Source organism: Neovison vison, chromosome 10, assembly GCF_020171115.1.
Source record: "Neovison vison isolate M4711 chromosome 10, ASM_NN_V1, whole genome shotgun sequence".
In the NCBI taxonomy this organism is placed as follows: Eukaryota; Metazoa; Chordata; class Mammalia; order Carnivora; family Mustelidae; genus Neogale; species Neogale vison.
In genome coordinates, this window is record NC_058100.1 from 61,853,798 (window position 1) to 61,875,684 (window position 21,887).

A 21,887-nucleotide genomic window follows, 5' to 3' on the forward strand; every position below is an offset into this window, starting at 1 on the left:
CAGCCTTCCGAGATCATGTGTGAGCAACCATCACAATGGTCCTCAGCTGTTAGCAATGGCCACTTAACCTTCCAAGTGTGTGCATTGCTACCCCCAATGCTGGCAGCAGCCAGGTAGGCTGCGTCTGGCAGTCCAAGGACACCCCTTGCTGAAAGCCCAGCTCTGCAGCTACATTTCCCCATCTCTTGCCCTCAGTTTGCACATCCATAAAGTAGGATTGTGTGCTGACTTCAACAGGTCATTAAAGGTTGGATGGACACTTTTCAGGATTCTCCGCCCCTTCCCCTTCCTTTCTTCCACCTCAAGTCAGCATTTCTGTCCCTCAGGCATCAATGATTTTCTTATTTAAAAAATACCTACAACAGGGGTGCCTGGGTGGCTCAGTGGGTTAAAGCCTCTGCCTTCGGCTCGGGTCATGATCCCAGGGTCCTGGGATTCGAGGCCCGCGTCGGGCTCTCTGCTCAGCGGGGAACATGCTTTCTCCTCTATTTCTCTGCCTGCCTCTCTGCCTACTTGTGATCGCTGTCTGTCAAGTGGATAAATAAAATCTTTTTTAAAAAAAATACCTACAACAAATTAAGTAAAAACGACCTATATTCCAGGCACATTGAGAAAATATATACAATAAATATACATGTAACATGAAATTATTCCTTTGTTAGTAATTAGTCCCTCACTGGACTCCAAGCCCCAAAGGGAGCCTCTGCTACATGTTTTCTATCAATGTAAACATTTTATTTGAAACTCTGTTTTTTCCACTTAATAAACCTTGGGTATCTTTCCAGGTCAGCTTATAAATACTGCTTAAGGGCAAAAGCTTCCAGAAGGCAGAGGCTGTATATTGTCAGAGTTGTTCTCTCACGCCCTGCACGTCACAGCACTCAGTGAGTCTGTGTGGCTTTGGCACGACAGGGTGCCCTGCTAGAGCGCCGCAGTTCTGTCTCTCAGGGAGTTCTGTGGTGTAATGAGGGAGACAGGTAATCAGGTGATTGCAACACCAGGCAGAGGATGCTAACTGTAAGCCAGTGCTGGAGGGACCCCAGGTTGGTTCCGTGTGACCCCCAGGACCCCACACTGCATAAAGGACCCACCCGCCTGATTTTCCAAAGACCCAAGAGTGACTCCAAAACACAAAGAACCGAAAAACCTCCCTCCTGCCCTGAATGGGCTCAAGAGTCCAGAGTTCTCCCACCCAGAGTGGTTTGCAATAATCAGTCCACAGATGAGAAAAATCAGTTTTTCTTTCCAGCGCACGATCTGTCCCTAAATTATTTTCTGAGTCGTGGTTATTTAGAGGAGGGACTGAATGTTGTCCCAAAGTTTGCTTTTCTAACCTCTGCTCTCTTTTGGATGGTCAAGTGCCGTGTGAATTGTCATGATTGGTGGGGAATCATCCACAGAAAGGAAGACTCCCGGTCCGGCATTCGAAGCCTGGGCTCTGTGATAGAAATATCCAACCACTGAAGATCATCCAGTCCATCTCTCTCCCCATCTGGCATGCACAGTTCCAGAAACTGAAAGTTGAGGCCCAACTACAGGAAGGAACAGGCACCTGTGCATCATCAGCCTGAGTGAGGGCATCCCAGAGATTTCGTGCTTCCAAAGCTTTCTCCAGATCTCTGCACAAGCAGCTTTGCTGAAGGAAAGAGAAGCTGTGGCTTTGCATCCCCCCACCCTTGAAGGCACCACTGTGTGCAGCTCATGATTGCTGCTGGGACGCAGGGAACCAGAGGACACCAGGGGACCCCAGAGCTGCCCAAGGGGGGTCATGGCTTTGGGTGGGAAGCAGCCCACAAAGTTCACACTTAGGACCCTTTAAAAATAGATGCTGTTTCACTCTTCTCAACCAGTGTTTAAACATTGGATAAGGTTTGGGGCGCCTGGGTGGCTCAGGGGGTTAAAGCCTCTGCCTTCGGCTCAGGTCGTGATCTCAGGATCCTGGGTTCGAGCCCCGCATCAGGCTCTTTGCTCAGTGGGGAGCCTGCTTCCCCTCCTCTCTCTCTGCCTGCCTCTCTGCCTACTTGTGACCTCTCTCTCTCTCTGTGTCCAATAAATAAATAAAAACTTAAAAAAAAAAAACATTGGATAAGGTTTTGCCTTGAGATACTCCACCTGGACCGCTCTGCATCAGTGAGGTGGGAGCAAGGTGGGAGCTCACAGCGGGGTCTCAAACTCGAGCTTGGCTTCCTCACACAGGCTAAACAGGTCTTATAACCTCTCTCAGATGGACTTACTTTAGCAAATCCTTTCCCCTTTAAATGCAGAAAGCTAAAGTTAAGTTCACAGATCAAAAATGTCCAACTAGTGGGTAAAGGCTTAGTTGTGACTTGGCCACAGATTAAAACCAGATCTTGTAGGAATCTTGCTGGGCTCCAAAGAAAAACATCTCTTGCTAAAAACAGTCTGCCCCTTCATGTTTTAGATGATGTAGATCACATTATACAAAGTTACGTGGAAAAAATGTGAATAGAAGGGCAGACATCAAAGTTTAGCTATTCCGGTTGATTTGAGCACAGGAAGTGTAGTCCCCGAGTCTCGGACAGTTCCAGGCAGGGCTCCCACCCTGACCCACAACAGGTACCAAAGTCAGGATGCATGTCCCATTGCTGACGTCTGGTGGGAACAGTGGGGGCATTGACTGGTAAGCCAACATTGGCTGAAATCTCCAAATACAGCTCCTCATAACCACGTGGGCCACTGACTGACCTTCTTACTCAAATTAAAAGTACATGGTTCTCAAGGTTACTGAATGTCCTGGCCAGGCAGAGCACTCCTGAGTGCAGAACATCGCTTTGTGCCCTGTTGTCCCTAAATCTGTGAGCCGCCCCAGATCTCAGGGGGGCCTTGCTGACATGCCGCAGACACCTGTCAGTCCCCAACAGCAAGCCGCCCTTGCTGCGCTCATGCGTACTGAGTGCTCAGGGGAGCGGAGGGCATGGCACAGACCCTTGTGACACACTGTGCTTTCTAAAGCTTATGAGAGCAGTAGTGATACTCTCCCCCCTCCATGAAAAATCCTAAATTTGGGCAGTTAAAGCATTAAGAACAAAAGATACAAGATTCTACCGACCAACCATAGATAGTCATTACTGATCTTTTCCCTGTATATTTATAGGAAATGTGACATATATTTATAGGAAATGAAACATGGAGGAAAGTGGCTATTTTACAAAAAACACTGCAGATTAATATGACAATTGGACATAACAAACTGAATGCCGGCAAACATTCTGGAAAGATGCGTAATGGTATAATAGGTATTTGAACATGATAGTTTATTCTGCATTAAAAAAAAAAATCCCCTCCTGATTTCAACAAATTTCTAAGTTCACAGCTGTGTCTCAATTTTATGAAAAAAATCTAGTTAAGTCTTTTGGATGTTTTTTACATGGACGTAATCTTTTCCTTCTAAAATGACTCTGCTGGGGCGCCTGGGTGGCTCAGTGGGTTAAAGCCTCTGCCTTCAGCTCAGGTCATGATCCCAGGGTCCTGGGATCGAGCTCCACATCGGGCTCTCTGCTCAGCGGGGAGCCTGCTTCCTCCTCTCTCTGACTGCCTTTCTGCCTACTTGTGATCTCTGTCTGTCAAATAAATAAATAAAATCTTTAAAAAAAATAAATAAAATGACTCTGCTCATTAAAGAGAAAAGACACAGCTATTTTCAATCATGATTTCCTCGTATTTCATTCAGAACTGTCCTAACCGCCAGAGGAAAGATGGTTTCCATGGGAGACCGGGTGAATCAGGACGATCACCCGATCTTCTGTAAGACCCCATCTTCAAACCACCAGCTGCGATAGTTTCAAACCTAGAACGATGAAGACTGCAGCAGAGGGTGACAAAGAAACTGCACAGAACAAGAGCGGAGCGCCGCCTCGGACAGCAGCAGTTCGAAGCGGGGAACGAATGCCTGCGGATACGGCCTGCGACTCCTCACTGACGCGCTTTGCGCTCGGGGCCTGTCCCGCTTTTCCATTGACCAGAGATGGAAGAGGTGACTCTGTAAGGAAGAAGTCACGGATGAATCTGGGAACACGGGCTCGAACCTGAAAGTACGTTTTATCACAAATCCTGTCGAGCAACAAGTCCTTCACAGGGAAAGCGTTCTTTCCTCATGTGTAACTTAACCGCTAACCTGCTTTACAATTATCCACAAGGGGACCGTGGATGGAATTTCTCTGTGAGACAAAACGAAAATAGGGTCCCTTTGCTGCCCAATAATGAGGAATTTAAAAAAAAAAAAAAAAAAAAGATTTCTAGTGCCAGCTCCCAAACTCTTTAAGAAATTCCTGCATGAAAAATATAGGTAGTTCAAAGCCTCAAATTGGCAGATGTAACCCACTTGGGTTTACAGCCACACTCAAGGTTCAGGGTAATGAGGCAGAGCGGAGGAAAGATGGGCCCTCGGCTCCTGGAGCCAGAGCAGGTGCGGCAGGCTGACTGTGGGGCTGGCCAAGGGATTGGGGGACAGAGGACCCCTCCCTCCTTGGCTTCCCTGACAGCCTTTCAGGGAGACTGTTCAGAAGTGTGTCTCAGATCACCCTTAAACTCAGTCTGTGTCCGTGCTGCCATAAGGCTGCTTTGGGTCACCACACTTCACAGTTACAGGTTTTCACAGGAAAAATAAGGAGTCCTCTTTTCAAACATTCTCTCACCTGCCCTCTTCCTCTAACAGAGCCGAGTGCACTGAGGATGGACACAGAGTCCCACACTCAGGTGGGAGGGCTAAGCCACTCCCAGAGGCAGCTCAGCATCCACACCAGGCCTAACAGGTGGGTCCCCTCCACACTGCATGAGGCTCGGCAGTGACGTCTGAGCCACGCGTTACTTCTGTCCCCAAGAGAACAGACAGGAGCACCGCTCAGTTCTCCCCTCGGGGCCTTCAGACAGGCAGGGGTTGTCCGGAGGCTCTCAGTCAGCGTCTGAACAGCCTGTGGGGGAAGAGCAGTGGAGGGAGCAGGGATGTCGTGGCAGGACATCTCCAGGGATACCGCGTGGCAAGATTGGAGGTGTGTGTTTTCGCTGCAGACAGTGGAAGGACCAATGGGTAGAAAAGCCACAGGACAACAGACTGCAGTGAGCAAGGGAGTCAGGTAGCGAATCCCTTGTCACCGAATAATGGAGAAGCCAGAAAGCTACTTAATAGAAATGTGGGTTGGCGTCAGGGAACCATAAAGTCCTTTCCAACGCCTAACAGCTTTCTTTAGGCCCTAGAATAATCAGATCCAATTTGGAAAACAATTCTCAGAAAATAAGCAATATGGCTTTTGGAAAGAATGTTGTTATTAAAAACATTTCCAGGGGTGCCTGGGTGGCTCAATCAGTAAAGCATCTGCTTTTGGCTCAGGTCATGATCTCAGGGTCCTGGGATCAAGTCCTGTGTCTGGCTTCCTGAGGGAGCCAGCTTCTCCCCTGCCTGACATTCCCCTGCTTGTGCTCTTTCTCTCTCTTTCTGTCAAATAAATAAATAAAAAACATTTCCACCCACTCTCTTGGGAGGACCAAAATAGAGGCAGGAACATGGGTGCAGTGGCACAAGGAGGCCACCTGCCCTGTATCTCGGGGCCCCAGATTGATGGGAAGGCAGAGGTGGTGGAGCTTCATGGGGCACCCTCACCTGGAAGCTTCCAGGGCCCACGGGCTGTCTCCCCCATGCCTATCCACGTGTGCCCGACCCCACCAAGTGCAGCGCTGCTCCTCTCTGGGCATAACATATGTGAGGCGAGGACGGCGCACTCACCTTCTGAGTGACCAGACACAAGACCTGAATGCTGTGCTTTTGGGTCAAAGTGAGTCACTGGCTTCACAAAAGTTCTACTCATGCAAACAGGAAGAAAGCACCATTAATATGCATGGCAATTAATATAAATTTTAGTGTGTAGTTCCTGGATCCCACCAAAGTGTCTCTATCACAATCAGTGTTTATCTTGGGCCATTGAAAGTCAGAATGGCTGCACCCCAGTCAGGGTATCAGGTGAGCAGGGCGGCCAGAGAGACCCCATGCTTCTGGAAGCTTCTGACTCTGCACCTGGGGCTCACTGCAACTGCACAGCAAAGACGCCGGCCAGCACTCCGCAAGCTGGGCATCAAGGTTAAAACAAACAAACAAACAAAAAACCACAAAAAAACTACCTGTTCGATTGTTGTACTTTTTGAAAATATAAAATCCGATCATCAGCCAACACTGATGAGATATGTTTGTTGACTGTTCATACAGGATATGAAAAACACCCCATGATTTTTAATGAAGTGAAGCCCATTTCCTTTCCAAACTTCTGGATTTCACTTCCATTTCAAAGGAACAATTGAGAGGCACCGATTTAGAATTTAACACTGTATTTATTAGAGTGTTTTTATTAACAAACTTTCACTAGAAAGTTCTGAGTGTGTCAGTGCAGGGGGCACACTGGCTTCACACTCCAGCATCTGATGGCCTTCACACCCGCATGTCAGCCGGACCCCTCGGCCACAGCTCTGGGGGTCGTTAGGGCAGCACCGGGCGTCCCCTGTGCAGTGGTTAAACACGGGTTTTGGTTCATTCTGATTTAAATATTCAGAGTCCTGTGACAGGCATGGCTCAGCTTTCCTTTCTGCCTCATCTGCCAGATTCCCCGGACCCAAGCCCTTGTTCCTGGCCCCTCTGCTGCCCTCCACGTTCCTGAGGTCTCTGTCTCTGGAGAGTCCTCTTTGGCTGTTCTCGGGATCACAGCTGGGTTTTTGTAAAGACCCGGGGCTTCTGTGGACAAAGGATGGAGGCTCTGGGGTCTGTGGACCGGGCTCCTCTGTGCCCTGGACACCATGGACATTGGTCTTGCCGACTTTCTCCTGGACCTGCACGTGCTGCGCCGGGTGGATGAAGAGGCCTGTGGGCAGGGGGGTCTGCACTCCCAGCTGTCGGGCTCTGCCCTGCAGGCAGGGGCAGTGGCGGATGTGTGGGACAGCGCATACAAAGCCTTCGGGGGCTTTCTGCACGTGCACAAAGCTGCTAGCGGCAGCGCATCGGGGGCACAGGCCATCGCCCGCCTGTGCGCAAGCATGCGGGCTGGGGCTCAAGTGTCTGTAGGCATTTGGGCAACGACACCGCTGATTCAGAGAGAAGAAGTGACACAGGGTGTGCTGCTCGAGAGCGGGCGGGAAGGAGACGGGGCTGGTTTCCTGTTTGGAGCTCGGACTGTAAGCGGCTTGCACAGGCAGCCCCAGACTCTTGGCCTGGCTGCTGAAAAACTCGGAGCAGATGTGGGTCTCCTCATAAGCTGCCTTATCAGACGTGGAGCAGCTGTGGGATGCCAGGGGCTCTAACTCGTAAAACTCCTGCTCCATGTCGGATTTCTGGGCTCTGGGGTCAAAGTGATAATCACTCACGGCACGTGCTTTGCTCTGTCCCTTGTCAGCAGGGGTCGCGGACAGGGCGTGAGAGAATGCACTGCACTGCAGCTTCCTGGGCAGCGGAATCTGCCCACAGGTGCCCTGTGGCCCGAGGCAGCGGCACATGCACTGGAAAAAGAAGGTGGCGAAGGCCCAGCTGATGCACATGATGAGCATCATGAAGGTGCCCAGCTGGGTGTATGCCAGAACTGTGGATGGCATCATCATGGCCCCCGCCACAAAGGTGGTCAGCGCAGCCATAGCAATGGCAGAGCCCATGCGGCTCAGCGAGAAGATCACCTTCCCCTCCCGGTCAGCATCTGGGGCCAGGCGGTAAGCGACCCCGTAGTGGACAGCAAAATCCACGGATAGGCCAACAGCCACGGAGATGATGACAGACTCCAGGACGTTCAGCTCCCAGCCCAGCAGGACAAGAGAGCCGACAGTGACGAATATGGTCCCGGCAATGGAGATGATGGCATACAGGCTAATGATGACATTCCAGGTGGTGAGCAGCATGACGCTGAAGGCCACAGCCACGGAGAGCCCCATGGCAATGAGCGTGCCATCGGAGAGGCTGTCCTGGAGGTCATAGAACTCCAGGTTGCTGACGAACCAGCCATTGCTGAGACCCTCGGGGGCCGAGCTGAGCTCCCGGGAGATCCACGCGTCCACCTCCTTGTAGAACTGGTGCATCTTCTCATAGGCCAGTGTGAAGAGGTAGGTGCTCTGGAACTCCAGCACGACCGCCCGGATGGTATCGTTGACATCGAACCGTGGCCCCGGGGTCTTGCTGTCCAGATGGTAGCCGGTACTTCTCTCCAGCTCCATTATGGCCCTCTTGATGCACAGCTCGAAGATCTCCTGCTTGTAGGGGAAGCTCCAGCGCCGGCAGCACAGGTACAGGGCAGGCTCATCGCAGTCCTGGTTCTCCATCCACTGCTTGAATGTCTCGATGAAGCAGCTGGTGAAGTCCTGCTCCTCCGTCTGGTAGAAGAAAGTCTGGTTTCTCAGCTTCTGACAGAAGTGCAGGATCCAGACCTGGGAAGCTGGGCTTGCGATGTTAAAGCTGCCATCCAGCACCAGCTTCCCCTTACTCTTGGGGTTCAGAGGGTCTCCGTTGTCTTCTGGGGACACGCCCCAGACCACAGTGATGGGCATGTGCAGCTCCTCCCCACGGTGGACACGCTCAAACATGAAGAGCTTCTTGTACTCGGCATCGTAGCGCTCAAAGGGATGGGAGGGCCTGAAGAGCTGAAAGTCAGACAGCTCCAGGGATGGCAGCTTCATCTTGGGGTTCACACACACAACATAGGCCCCGCCCACGGTCAGGGCCAGGAACCACAGCAGCCAAAGGTAGCGGAACTTAATGACGACGCATGGCAACACCTTCTCAAAAAAAATGCGCGAGGCTTCTGAAATAGCTAACAGCACCCTGTGGCATGTCCGGCGGGCCACTGTCCAGCAGCTCTTGCCCTCGAAGGCCTGCTGAGGTGGCTTCTTGAAGCAGCTGAACATGTTGAGGAGGTAGCGCTCGTGCAGGACGACGACGGCTGGGAGCCATGTGACCATCAGCACATAGTTCACCAGGATGGCAGTCCCCGCGTACACGCCGAAGCAGCGGATGGCAGTGATGTTGCTTACATAGTTGGCGTAGAAGGCGGCGGCTGTGGTGAAGCTGGTGACGAACATGGACAGTGCCGCGTGCTGCAGAGTGATGCCCACTGTTTCCGTAGTCGCTGCGTGCGGCCGGTCGAACTTGGTGTAGCTCCACACGTCACATAGGACAAACGCATCGTCTGCACCAATTCCAACCAGAATGACAAGCGCGGTGAGGTTCATGAAAGGGAAGAACTCGAAGTTGAACACCACACGGTAGAGGAAATAGGAGACGATGAGGGAGCTGATGACGGCGAACATGGTCATCAGTGTGATGAACAGGGACCTGGTGTAGGCGCACATGACCAGGAGGACCAGCAGGACCGCGATGGCCGGGTAGGTGGTGTCCGTCAGCAGGTAGTCCTGGAACAGGCTGTGTTTGATGCCGAACTCAATGCCCGCCACAGTGGTAACACCGTCCGAGCCATTCCAGTGCTCGAAGTTGTCCAGGTAGATGTCCATCATGCTCTCCCCCTTCTCTGTGGGAGAAAAGAGCATGCTGTACTTGAGAGCCGGCATGGCGGGGCTGGCCGCCTGCGCGGTTAGGAAGTCCTTGTCCACCAGGTAGTGCAGGATCTGGTAGACCGCGTTGTACTTGGTGCATTTGCGAGGCACACCCGTGCACTTGAGCTGCCCCTTTCTCCTGGCGCCCGCGTCCCAGCAGTCGGGCTCCAGGGTGCCGTTGTGGTAGTGCTTGGCGCATGCGCGCACCAGCTTCAGGGTGTGAGACACGTCTCGCTCCACGATCTTCTGGCAGGACGACCTGTTGTTGAGGATGGCGATGTAGTTCCCCAGTGTCCAGCTGGGGCAGCAGGACGCGGCCGTGGTCCTCTGGCACAGGTCACCGAACTGCGGGTGGGATCTAATCTGCAGAGGGAGACATGCGGAGACCGGAGTTTACAAACGCTTCACCCAGAGGCCTGAATTAAAGCGGCCTTGAGGGGCAGGTTAAATAGCTATCCTCCTAGTTAGGTGTCAGTTGGGAACAGGTGGCCGTCCCCCAGACCCGCTGGGCGCTTCCCTCCAGACAGCAAACTGCTCAGCGTGCAGGGGACCCAGTGCTGGTTGGTTTTTAAGGAGAACACAGCAGTAGTAGCTCTTTAGGAAATAGGCCTTTTCCAAGTTACTTTAAAAGGCAATGAAAAGGACAGGCTGTGGGCTCACGTATGGAAACTACAGGATTAATTTAAGAGAACGGTTGTCCAACTGATGGAGGAAACAGATTGGTGGCTTTGTCTAAAACTTCTGGTTATCGGCATGAAATTTTTGGTGACAAAGGTAATACATCTCAACCAACTTAGATGGAAGCAAAGATGATATTCCCTGAGAAATCTATCAGTGAGCCCCCAGGTGACATGGTGAGAACTGATGTCAGGGGTGCACGAGAGACCAGGGCTGAAATGGTTTCCTGAGAAATGAGCAGAACAGGGCAAGGATCCTAAATTACAACAGTCTGCATATCTGATTAACAAAATACTTAGGTAGGAGTTGATTTCTTCCACTTCCTTCAAAACTTATTGGAGCTGGCTGAAACTCTCTGGGTTTTGGTGATGTGGGATCTGCTCCGTGGTCGCCGTGGGTGGCTCTGGGTCTGGTGTGGACAGTGCCTTTCTTACAGCTGTTCCCGGAGGCCTTTCTTCTCTGGCTGCTCTTGTTACAGCAAACTGAAAAACGACTCCAATGCCAAGGGTGGGGTTGCTGGAATATGGCGGAGCCTTCACAATTCCGTACAAATCTGTAACTGTGAGAGCGGCCCCTCTTTCCTGAGGGTGAGTTTAGGAACTGCGTCCAGAGCTTTTCTGTAGAAGGCAATCACTCATTTCTATTTACCAAAGGCTGCTCCAGGGAGGAGACTCCAAAGTTCAGAAAGGGCATGAGTGTGTTTCCTCTGCCATGATTAAACTACTCTCTACCTTTATTAAAGCTGACTCTATCCATCATAGGGATCATTGGCACAAATAGTCTTTGGAACTTAGAATGATCCCAGAACACTGTTCCCAGTACCCCTTGAAGGCCGGGCTGTCAAGCTGCTTCGGTGGGACCAGTCCTGGGGGCGGGTACAGAGGACAAAACACTGCCCATGTACCCCAAGTGTTGGAGCTGGGCGACCCCCAGGGGGAGTCATACTAGTCTACCTCTGCATACATTTAAAAATTTCCATAATAAAGCATTTTAAAAGGGCACGCTTTTGAAGGTAAAGACAAATGAGCCAAAAGGGTTATTATTCAAGTATACTAAAATGTTTATTTTAACAAAGGCTTGATTTTCAGCTCATTTCTAAAGAGCAATAATTATTTGACATTCTATAACACAGGATGATTAATATTTAATTAAATTTAAAATAAATGTATTATATATTATTTAAAAAATTTATTTAATTTAAAATAAAATTAATAAAAATATTCATACATGCTAAGTTGGGGGAAATGGAACCACCTAATAATAAGTAACAGAAAACCCTGGGATAGCACCGTTCTGGGTTTTGTGGCAGATAACCAGTTCCCATCCCACAAAGAAGTATCACACAAGTCCCTGGAGTCAGCCTGGTGAGTGAGAAGAAAGGGGATACAGCCTCAGCACTGGACAGTCTCAGAAGGAGGAAAATGATCGCGTCTGTTACAAAGCCCGCCACCAGCTTCACACCTGTAGTTGCTTGAAGAACCAAATGTTAATGGTAAAGGGAACAGGGCTGCCAGCCAAAGCCTGGAAAGAAATGACTTCGAATAACCTTTTCAAATAGTAGCAGGGTTTGCATATGAGCATGACCAAAGATTAAAAAGTTAGACAAGATAAATGCAGACCAAAGGCATATCAAAACTAGAATCTAGTAAGCCACTGAGCACCAGTCCTCCAGTTCACAGGTATAGTTGGTTGATGGACAACGTTCCACACAGTCCTTGAGGACTCTGACAGAGTTAGAAACAAGGACAGAGAAAAGATGCTGAGACTGATACTTTTTACCCTGAGCTGGGTGTCAACACCCTGAATCTAATGGAAGGGAGCCCCAGAGACTGTTTAGGCTCCCATGGAGGAAAGCCCTGTATTGTCATCCATCCATCCACCCACCCATCATCCATCCATCCACCATCCACCATCCACCTATCCATCCATCCGTCCATCTACCCATCTACCATCCATCCATCCATCCATCTATCCATCTCCCCATCCATCTATCCACCACCCATCATTCTACCCATCCACCATCCATCCATCCATCCATCCACCTATCCATCCATCCAGCATTCATCCCTCCATCCTTCCATCCTCACATCCATTCATCCATTCATCTATCCTAAAGAGAAAACAGAATTTACTGGTTACCTACACACAAAGAAGGGTAGGAGGGTACAGAGGTTCTTGCCCCGGAGCTGCTCACAGTGACACAGAGAAATCAGGATTCAGTGTGGAAAGGAGCATACTGTGTGTCAGGGTCTGTGCGAACATGCACGGGGGGGCCCAAGTCTTGGGGTGATGGGATGGCAACACCAGCCTGGGGTACGCGACTGGGGCGGTGAGACACTCAGGCATTTGTTACATCACGGGGCTGGAAGAGACTGCGAGCAGGCACATCCTCACACAAAAGGTGTACTTTCTGCCACATTGTTGCAAAAGAGATGTCACTGGAGTGATTTCAACATCTTTTAAGTTATCAAACTAAGAACAGCTAGTGCAAGTAATTTCTTGTAGCTCATGAGAAAGTGGCCGTTGCCATTCTAGTCAGTCATAGATTGGCTGTTTTTGGAAACTGTCTTGTTGCTGTGGTTATAACGTCTGTATATACACCCGTTGCCTGACCGCAGCAGAGGTGAGGTTGATTTAGAAGCAGGGGGAAGCAAGAAAAGAGAAAAAAAGAAGAAACCAGCAGAGTTTTAAATGACAGCTTAACTTTTAAAACTACTGGCAAAGTTGGCAAAAGTTGTAAAAGGCCGAGAACAGAGTGAGAATAAAGAATGTGCCCTACCATGGATCCCTTCCACTCTCCTCTCATGTGGCAAATCCCTCTTGTACCAAAGTTCAAGGGACCCAGGGGCCCCCCAGCCCTCTTTATGAGACTGATGTGCTACCTACTGCACTAACGAGGCCCCTTCCCCAGCCCTCTTTAAAACAAGCATCAGGAGGCCCATTTTCTGGGGTCCACTAAGCTTCAGGGGGTCTCCTGTGTCCATAAAGCCTATGCAGTGAACAGGGTGGCAGGCATGAACTTTCGAATCTCCTCTTCAAAGCCGCTCCTCGAGTTCTAACTTCTATGAAGCACAAAGACTGAGGAATAGGGAGAAGGGTTTCCAGCAGAGTCAAGATCTGAGAAACACACTCTGCTACTGATGGAGGTCTGTCTGCCAGCACATCCCTGGGGAGGGAGATCTGGGGAGTCGGCTGAGCCTCCTGAGGACACAAGCATTCTCTGAGGAGGCACTCTGGAAACCAAAGCCCATTGGAACAGTGAACTGAAATGGACTCAGGTTGGGAGTTCCATGTGCCGTAAACACAAGCAGGCGAAAACGGCCACATCTGGCCTGAGACGCCGTGCCAATCGCCAGCTGCAGGTAAGCTCCTCTGCTTGGTATCACTTGCTATGTGTCCCATTCGCTAATGGTGGCTGACGGCTATGAAATCAGGGGAGGGGAAGGGATGACCCAGGCTGACCAGTAGCCTGGGGACACAGCTTGCTTGTGTCACCACCAAGCTAGACAGCACTCTGTAAAGGCTCTCGAGCTGGGAGACCCGGAATGGGTACAGTAATAATCTGTAGGCTGAACTGCTATGCATCAGTTGTCACTTAGGGTGTCAGGGGACACATTAACTCCTTTGTCAGAAGGTTATCGCTGGGCACTTGCTGCAGAGGCCAAGACTGGAATAGAAAGGTGTATGCAACTGGTAAAACAATATTTAACAAGTAAAATGATAACCTATTCTGTGAGGCAGAATTCTGGGGCCCTGACCCTCTGTTTATTCATTTGTTGTTGTGGGTCTGTAACTGGCTTGACCATTCGGGCAGACACATTATGGGTCTGTTCCTCGACTTTTCAGAAGAGGCGTGGGTGCCCGTCGTGTTCCCGCCAGGAATCACACACTCAAACTCAGGGCCTTCAGTACTGACTCTGAGTCCACAGAGGGAAATACTCAGACAAGGAGGCACACTGCTCCCTCCAGTCCATACATTTTGCAAATGCAATCAAGTCAGGCCATTGGGAAGCCACACACTTAGACTTCATTGTTTCAATTTCTTACAGAAATATCTTTTGCCATAAGTTCTCCTGTGACCAGCCTGAGACGTGGCTTAGAAATCAGCTTAGCTTCATGACTGCACGTCTCTTGAACATGCTGTTAACTAAGAACTTTGTGCATGACACCACATTTCTTCTGCGGGGGGCCACGGAGATCGCGCTTCCCCCCCACCGTTAGGACAGGGAAGACCAGTCTTCTTCTAAAACTGCAGTTTGTTGCCCTCTTTGTGACTTTTGTCACTGACTGCGAATTCCACTTTGCTCTGGTGGCCAGGGAGGGAGGGGACAGGTGAGCAGCCACCACGAGTGAGCGTGGGGGACTGTGGGCACGTATCGCTGCATAGAAGTCACATGTGTGGCTTTACCTTTTCCTCCCATGGTTTTTCCTTCAATTTAGCCATTTTGCCTTCTCTGTAGTCCTTCCTATGAGCCACCTACTCATGCTGATTTTTATCATCTGATACATATTCACATGTGTACGAAATAATGTCCTGCTTCCATTCATGAAAGTGTCCACAAAGTGTCCACAGTGCTCATGGGCTTGAGAGTTGCTGGGTCCATGCAGAGCCCAGCAGCACTCATAATCAGGCTGTTGCTCATTCGAGGCCACGAGGACTCTTTAAATCCTTTTATTTGCTTGTGTTCTGAATGGAGAAGTGTATGCCGAGGTTAAGAGGTGGATGGGGATTTGAACCCAGCCTTCCTCTTGAGTCTCTTTCCTGCCATGCATCACGTGCAGAAGACAAGCACCCCTTTTCCCTTGTCTTGTTGTATCCTGTATGCTATTTTCCACTCAGAGGATCCTCAATTCATAGCAACGTCCCGAGGACTACATGAAATAACCCCGTCAAGTGTTTGAGACACACCCTGACAAATTCAAATTCAACAATACCCAACACCCAGCAGCTACTGATCAGCTGTGCGGATCCGGTGGCCCGAGAGCCTTTGGGGGAGGGAAGGTCTAACGGTCAACAGCAAAGGTAGGGAATCAAGGCCTAGAAGGTATGGGGTTCCTGAATCATTCTGTTGAGTGTGCTCAGCATGTCACCGTCTGTGAAGTCGCATCACAAGTGCCAAGGTCAGACGCTGACTACGGGGAGGGGTGAGAATGCCGAGCAGGAAGTCCTGCAGATAAAAACTGACCAGTGGTTAAGAATCTCGGTTTGTGTGGAGAGGTTAGTGACTTTGGCCTGTTTGAACTGGACAGAGAAAAGATGGTGCTCACGGAAAATCCTAATAGCTGGGCCGGCAGACAACACAGAGTCTTTCAGAATGAGGAATAAAGTCGGGAGGTCTGGGACCCAAGGGGGCAGCCCAGCCTGTTTCCTCGAGAAGCCCTGTGGCCAGCCCAGGGCCCTGCACCAGGGGTCGGCCTAGCTCTCAGGTGGGCAGGTGATGACCCTTCCTGCTATTAGTGAGTTTCCGCGTTAGAGTTACACTAGGCATACAACCAGCTCCTCTTCTGCCTGGTTCCTGAGCTTGGGTAGGTGCAGCAGTGACAGCAGACAGCAAGCTCTCCTGGGAGAATCCACCTCTGAGCACACGGAACTGACACCTTATCCAGGCCTGGAGGCTGATGTCACAGTTTCTGGGGCTGACGTCTTCTGGCTCCAGAGACTGAGGATGGACGGCTTTTTGTTTTGAATCCTCTGTCTTCAAGATATCCAGAGTCCAGGGCAATCTGGGCTGGATTCCTCATCATTTACAGAGTCACCTACATCCCTGGATGTCCCTTTTCCCAGCCTGGGCTCTAAATCTGCCCCAGATACCCACTGTTGCCACTGGTTGCTCACTGTGGATTCGGAGATGCTGACAGTGGCCACAGGAGGAGACACAGCAACTAGCTTTGGAGAGACAGCACCCAAGAGAAGAAAAGACCAAGTCTGAGCTGTGAGATGGGGCAGTGGCAAGGAAAGTGCTCTTTGCTGAAGAAGGCAGCAGGCGTCAAAGATGGGGCCAGGTGGAGGCGCTCAGATCCTGGGGTCTACAAGCATGCGAGCTGGCCTCGGGTATGTGGTCCCCAGGAGTGAGGCCTAAGTAAGTACTGTCATTCCACAAGTCACTGGGGTCACCAGGGAACAGACTGGCAAAAATATAACCTTATTTTTTCTCAACACATTTCAGTTTTTCTTTACATACCCTTGAATTATCTACATTGCACATTGATTTAATGGCAGGTAAATTCCATAGTGTCTCCCCTCCAGCTGAAGTAAATACTACTCTGGAATATCGGTCACCTGGTGACATGAAAAAGAAAAGAAAAAGGTTTATAATTGTCCATTTTTTCATCAGATTCAGCATTCAGGAGCAACTCAGAGTGGGGAAGCAGTGGGACAAGTCATTAACAGCAGGGAGTCTTTCCTTGATAAATTCCAGGAGGAAAAAAATAAAGCAATGCTATAATATTGTTTCTGCTCACAGCCTTTGTCTACTCACATCTGAAAACTCATAGGCATTATATAACAGATCCATTTCTGATCAGACTGTGATTAGGAACAGTAATCTGTAAGAACTCTCAGCACAAAATTAACTGAATGTCTCCCTCTTAATTTTGAAACATGTCACCAGAATGGGGTATAAAACCCAAGAAGGATCCATTAGGGGATATCAAGAGTGGATGTTCTCTTGGGCAGCTAACCAGGGAGGAAAAAGAGCTGGTAATCGTTTTAAAAGCACTAAAAACAGTCAACCGGAGATCGAACGAGGGCCAGGGTTGCAGACATATTCCATGTTCTGGCTGGGTCCATGGTCTCTCTGGGCCACCAGAGTCTAGAATAAATACTGTGATAATCACACTAACACAGGCCGGCTGTGGAACAGGCAAACCCAACCCTGGGGTCGGAAGCGGTGGAACCAAGTCCTGCCTTGCCCCAGCTCTGTCTGGAGATGAGCAGCTCCTCTGAACCCTCATCTCTTGTTTGAAAGCACATCTCTCTCAAACAGGTGTGAGAACTAAAGGAAAAACAGCGGGTCAGTTAGTGCTGTTTCTGCTCCTTCTGCCATTAGAAGAACTTCATATAATAAAACAGAGTGAACTCAGCTTTCTGTTATCTAAAATGCCCAATAGTGATGGCAAAGAAAACCAATCTGCAAATTTATGAATAAAGCTTTATTACGTGAGCTTTTATTCATGATTATGAAGTTTTCTTTTATAAACCATTTTCGTCATTAAATGGCCATTATCTATGTTGACTGATTTCGAAGAGTGAAACAAACCCATGCAAACAAAGGACAGAATTCTCCCTAATTTCCTACTTTCATCTCTCGGTTACTATACAGTGAAACAGACCCTCAGCTAGCTCTAGAAACATCAGGAGGTCCAGTGAGGTCCTCTAACGAGACAGGAAAATACACACTTTAGGGGGATTTTCAACAACAATTTAAAAAAGCTGCATTAAAAAAATTACTGGTAGGAAGATTCACTGACAGAGAGGCTACAGTTCCTCACGCCTGCTCTCCATGGCTAAGCAGCCCGCTCCCCATGCACCGGTGTCCCTGAGGCTGTACTCTATGCCACAGCAGATGCTGGTTAGTCAATCTGTTGCCAGTGTCTGGAAACATAGCGATGCTACATTAAAATCTGGATTCCTGACCTCAGGGAAGTTCTTATGTATCCGGGCCCTCATTCCTGCAAGGCCACCTTCTGTGGAGCTAGGTGGCAGCAATTTGCGCTCCATAACATGATGTCATATCCCACTGTCTGATGCATTCACGTGACAGGCTGGCCCCTGAGGCATTCCAGCTGTGGGCCTCTGGACCATATTCTGTTCATCTTTCTATCTCTAATGCCTAAGGCACAGAGAAGGCTATTATATATGCTTTCTGAATGAAAACAAAACTCAAGAATATTTCTGATAATATAGTAGATTATTTTAGAGTTTGATCCAAAAATATGTACTTGTTATCTCACTGAGAATATTTTTTAAAAAATAATTTAATAAATTTAAATGATAAGAAATTTGGTGCAAGGTCAAGTTTTTTTTTTTTTTTATATTTTTTATCTTTCTTAAAACTGAATCTAACTCAATACTCTCATTAATTTTTATTATAGGTAAATAAATTCAGAGGAGTGATTGACTGACCTTGAGAAGAAAAACTAACAACTATATCTGTGTCAGTGCCCAGCATCTCCACCCACCAGTCTTGAGTTACTCATGCTCCATCTCGAGTATAAGGAGCCCCAAGAGGCTGTTCACCTAGGATGCCACTCACTCGGAACGTCGCAGAAAAAGCTGTCTTTGTGGAAGTTCCAGTCAACTTCTCTTTTCTCTCTTTCATAGTGATCATCTGACCATCTATCATCCCGATGGCTGAAATGGAACAACAATGTGATCTTCAATAAAGCACTGTGACAGCACAGGGAATGTAGTCAACAATGTCGTAATAGCATCGCACGGTGGCAGACGGAGGCGAGCATGGTGTAGGGCGCAGACTTGTTGAGTTGCTCTTATATATCCGAAGCTAAACTATGTGTGTCTACCACAATGCAATCACAAAAACATAAAAATAAATAAAGTACTAGTTTTTTAAGCCCAATAAGGATACCAGTAATGGTGTACCACAGCCATGACCTAATTGAAATTAAAAGGACTGGGACGCCTGGGTGGCTCAGTCATTAGGTGTCTGCCTTTGGCTCAGGTTGTGATCCTAGGGTCCTGAGATAGAGTCTCGCATTGGGTTCCCCACTCAGTGGGAAGCCTGCTTCTCCCTCTCCCACTCCCCCTTCTTGTAATCCCTCTCTTACTGTCTCTCTCTCTCTCTGTGTCAAATAAATAAATAAAATCTTTAAAAAAAGAAATTAAAAGGATTAATATAAGTAACCAACATTTTCTCACTTCTGTAAAAGAAAAAAAAGCCAAGCCCTCTCTCTTTTTTTTTTTTTTTTTACCTTAATACAACAAAATCTTAAAAGACAACAAAAATGTAAACCAATTCAGTGGCAAAGGGTTTTGAGCCACACACTGGCATTTAATCATCTTGCTTAGGCAATCCTTAACGGCGGAATTTATCAAGTAATGTTTTGGGTAAAAATTAATAAACAATTACCTTTTGGCTTGTTCATCTGCATATTTAAAAGGATAATTTGCTAATGTTGCTTTGTATCCTGTATTTTTCACCATGTTATTCCACGTGACCAATCTCTGGCCTATCGCAGTCCCTCTTGGCTCAAAACCCTGAGACAAAATATTACAAATTCCCATTAGTGCATTTCTCTTCAGGCTATGAATGGTTACAGCAGTTTGGGAAAGCAATGCTGGGGCGACATGTGGTTTTCAGCAGAAACACAGACGCTCCTCGCGGCTGCCCCAGGAATGGATAGTACTGAGCAAGACGGCAGCTGCTGTTCACCATGACAAGGCAGTTTGGTTCTCTGGTGTGTGACCTGTCTCAGCAAAGAGGAATAACCATATCTGGAGCTTCTCTTCCAAAATCATACCTAAGCAATTAGCAAATACTCACTTTGATGTTATAAAATAATTACGGTGTAATCGAATTATGACATGCACGTTACAGTGTTTTATGGGAACACTTACTTAAAAACAGACCCTGCTACCTCTTAGTAAAACTGAAATTTCTTTCACTTCTCGGAGGGGAGGGAAGAAAAAGAGACATTCAGTCTTAAAGACTTTATGAAAATACTTTCATGGAATGCAGATTCTCCATTTTATTGCTTTTTAGCTTAAGCATGGGAGCCAAGAAGCAAAATTTCCAGGTCTGTAATGGTGAGCAAGTTCCTTGACTTTTTAAGAACCTGAAAATAGGATGACAAGGGTTTACTTTTCAGAAAGAGAGCTGCATACTCTTCCTGATGGCTTGAGAAGGTTTTAAAAGAAACGGGATACTAAATTACATAATATTACACGTTTTAAAATACTGAATTTCTTGAGATAACTGTGGGCTACAGCAATCTGATGTAAAGGCTAAATTGTCCTTACCAGCAGTGGATCAGAGAAGTCAGGAAGCTCGGGCACTAACACCCCAACCAAGGCACAGACGACGATGAACACAGTGCACATACCCAGCACCACCACGGGCCAGTCAGCTATCAGGGACGCGTAGCTGCAGAGCAGAGAGGAGCACACAGGAGGCCACTTAGAAGCAATAGAGGCTTGCTGCCTGCAAGAGCAATGTGTTAAATCCTCCTTGTTCAGACCTAGTCCTAGAGTTTATCAATCAAAGATGCAGTGAGATGATAAGAGAGACAGCATTTCACATGTGTGTCTGTTCCTGGAGAGATCTCAATCTACACCCTCACGTGGGGAGAGAACATACTGGAACCCAGGACCCATCCTCCTGCATCATCTTCTGCAACTTGTTTCACCATCCTTGTACTCTGGCAGTTCTCGGAGAACTCAGCCCACAAAGAGGCTCATGTATCCATCTTCAGAATAACCAAACCAAACCCCAAACTTCCCACAAACCTGCCACTTTCCTTCCAGCTGGAACTATAATGAACATGTCAGCCTCAGTTCCCGGAGAGAGACCTGTTTTCTGAGTTCATTTAGTGCTGTATTGGCACCTGGACCAGCACCTTTGGGAAGGTGCCCTGTGAGTACCTGCCCCTTCCTTCACTCTCCAACCAACCTTAGCAGCTTGGGTCTCGGTTTCCCTTCCCTGTCACCAACCCTCCCCCAGGTCGGAGTCATTTCTTCCAGGTGTCCCTCCCTTCTGTAAGATCCTGGGTCTTACTGTAGTGACACATGCAGATCTTGACATGAGCTCTGTGCTGAACAGAAGTTGATGGAACAGAATTCTTCAAAAAATTCAAAAATGTATCTTGTCAACTTCAGGTTTCTTGAATTTTTATTAGAGAAAAAAGAAGCATTTCACTTGTGGACAATTACTTTCAAATCCTTGACAATGTTAGCTCACTTGACTGCTATGATGGCTGTTTCTGGCTTCTTACTCCTGTGTGTCTGGGTTATTTCTTTAAAGTAACACCACGGGTTTAATGAAGCTGGAGGCTCTAAACGTCACTCAGAAAAGCTGCTGTTTGTCTCCAAGACAAGGTTGCTTGTGTTTCCATTCTGATCACGAAACACCACGGATCTGGCTTTCTGTGGGTATTGACTTCAAATGAAATTTTAACACGGAAATTAAAATACAGCATAATTCTGCTTTAAGGGAACACTCGCACAGGGATTTTTCAGTGTTGTTCTTCTCAAGGTCGTCGCAGGAGCAGGAAGAATGATCGGTTCAGGAGCACTTACCAGTGGCTCCTACGTGTCGCACGTGTCACCTCACATAATTCTCACAGCTTTTTGAGATGCGCTGCAGCACAGCTGGGATCTGTGCTCTGAGTCACGGAGCTGGGCCAGCATGCTGACTACTGTTGGCAACACCGGACTGCACATGTGAAAAGGGCCTGAGAGAGAAGATTGTAACAGGCCTCATCACAAGAAAACAAAATTCTCTACCTCAATGCAGACTTGCTGTGGTGAACGTTTCACAATACATACTGAGTTGTATTACTGAGTTGCCATGTAGGGTGCCCGAAGCTAACATAATGCTTTATGTCAGTTGTAGCTCAATAACAAAGTCACAAATAGGAGCCCCAGCCATCTGGCTCTAGAGAGGGGCCTCCCAATCACCATGATATTGTCTCTTGCTCCAAACACGAGAGAAACAAAACACATC

At 48.4% G+C, this 21,887-nt stretch overlaps 1 protein-coding gene across 13 annotated transcripts in view; it reads right to left on the minus strand.

Moving 5' to 3' along the window:
- Window positions 1-6,319: 6,319 nt before the first annotated feature.
- The window catches only part of DISP1 (dispatched RND transporter family member 1), a 174,510-nt gene continuing 158,942 nt past the window's right edge, over window positions 6,320-21,887 (minus strand). For all 13 annotated transcript variants that reach the window (XM_044267456.1, XM_044267459.1, XM_044267450.1 and 10 more), the window contains 5 exons: window positions 20,186-20,309; window positions 19,296-19,423; window positions 18,462-18,559; window positions 16,389-16,486; window positions 6,320-9,891 (listed from right to left, as the gene is read on the minus strand). In XM_044267456.1, the coding sequence (XP_044123391.1) occupies window positions 6,343-9,891; window positions 16,389-16,486; window positions 18,462-18,559; window positions 19,296-19,423; window positions 20,186-20,309 (3,997 nt within the window). In that variant the 3' untranslated portion in view covers window positions 6,320-6,342. The remainder of the gene's footprint in view (window positions 9,892-16,388; window positions 16,487-18,461; window positions 18,560-19,295; window positions 19,424-20,185; window positions 20,310-21,887) is intronic.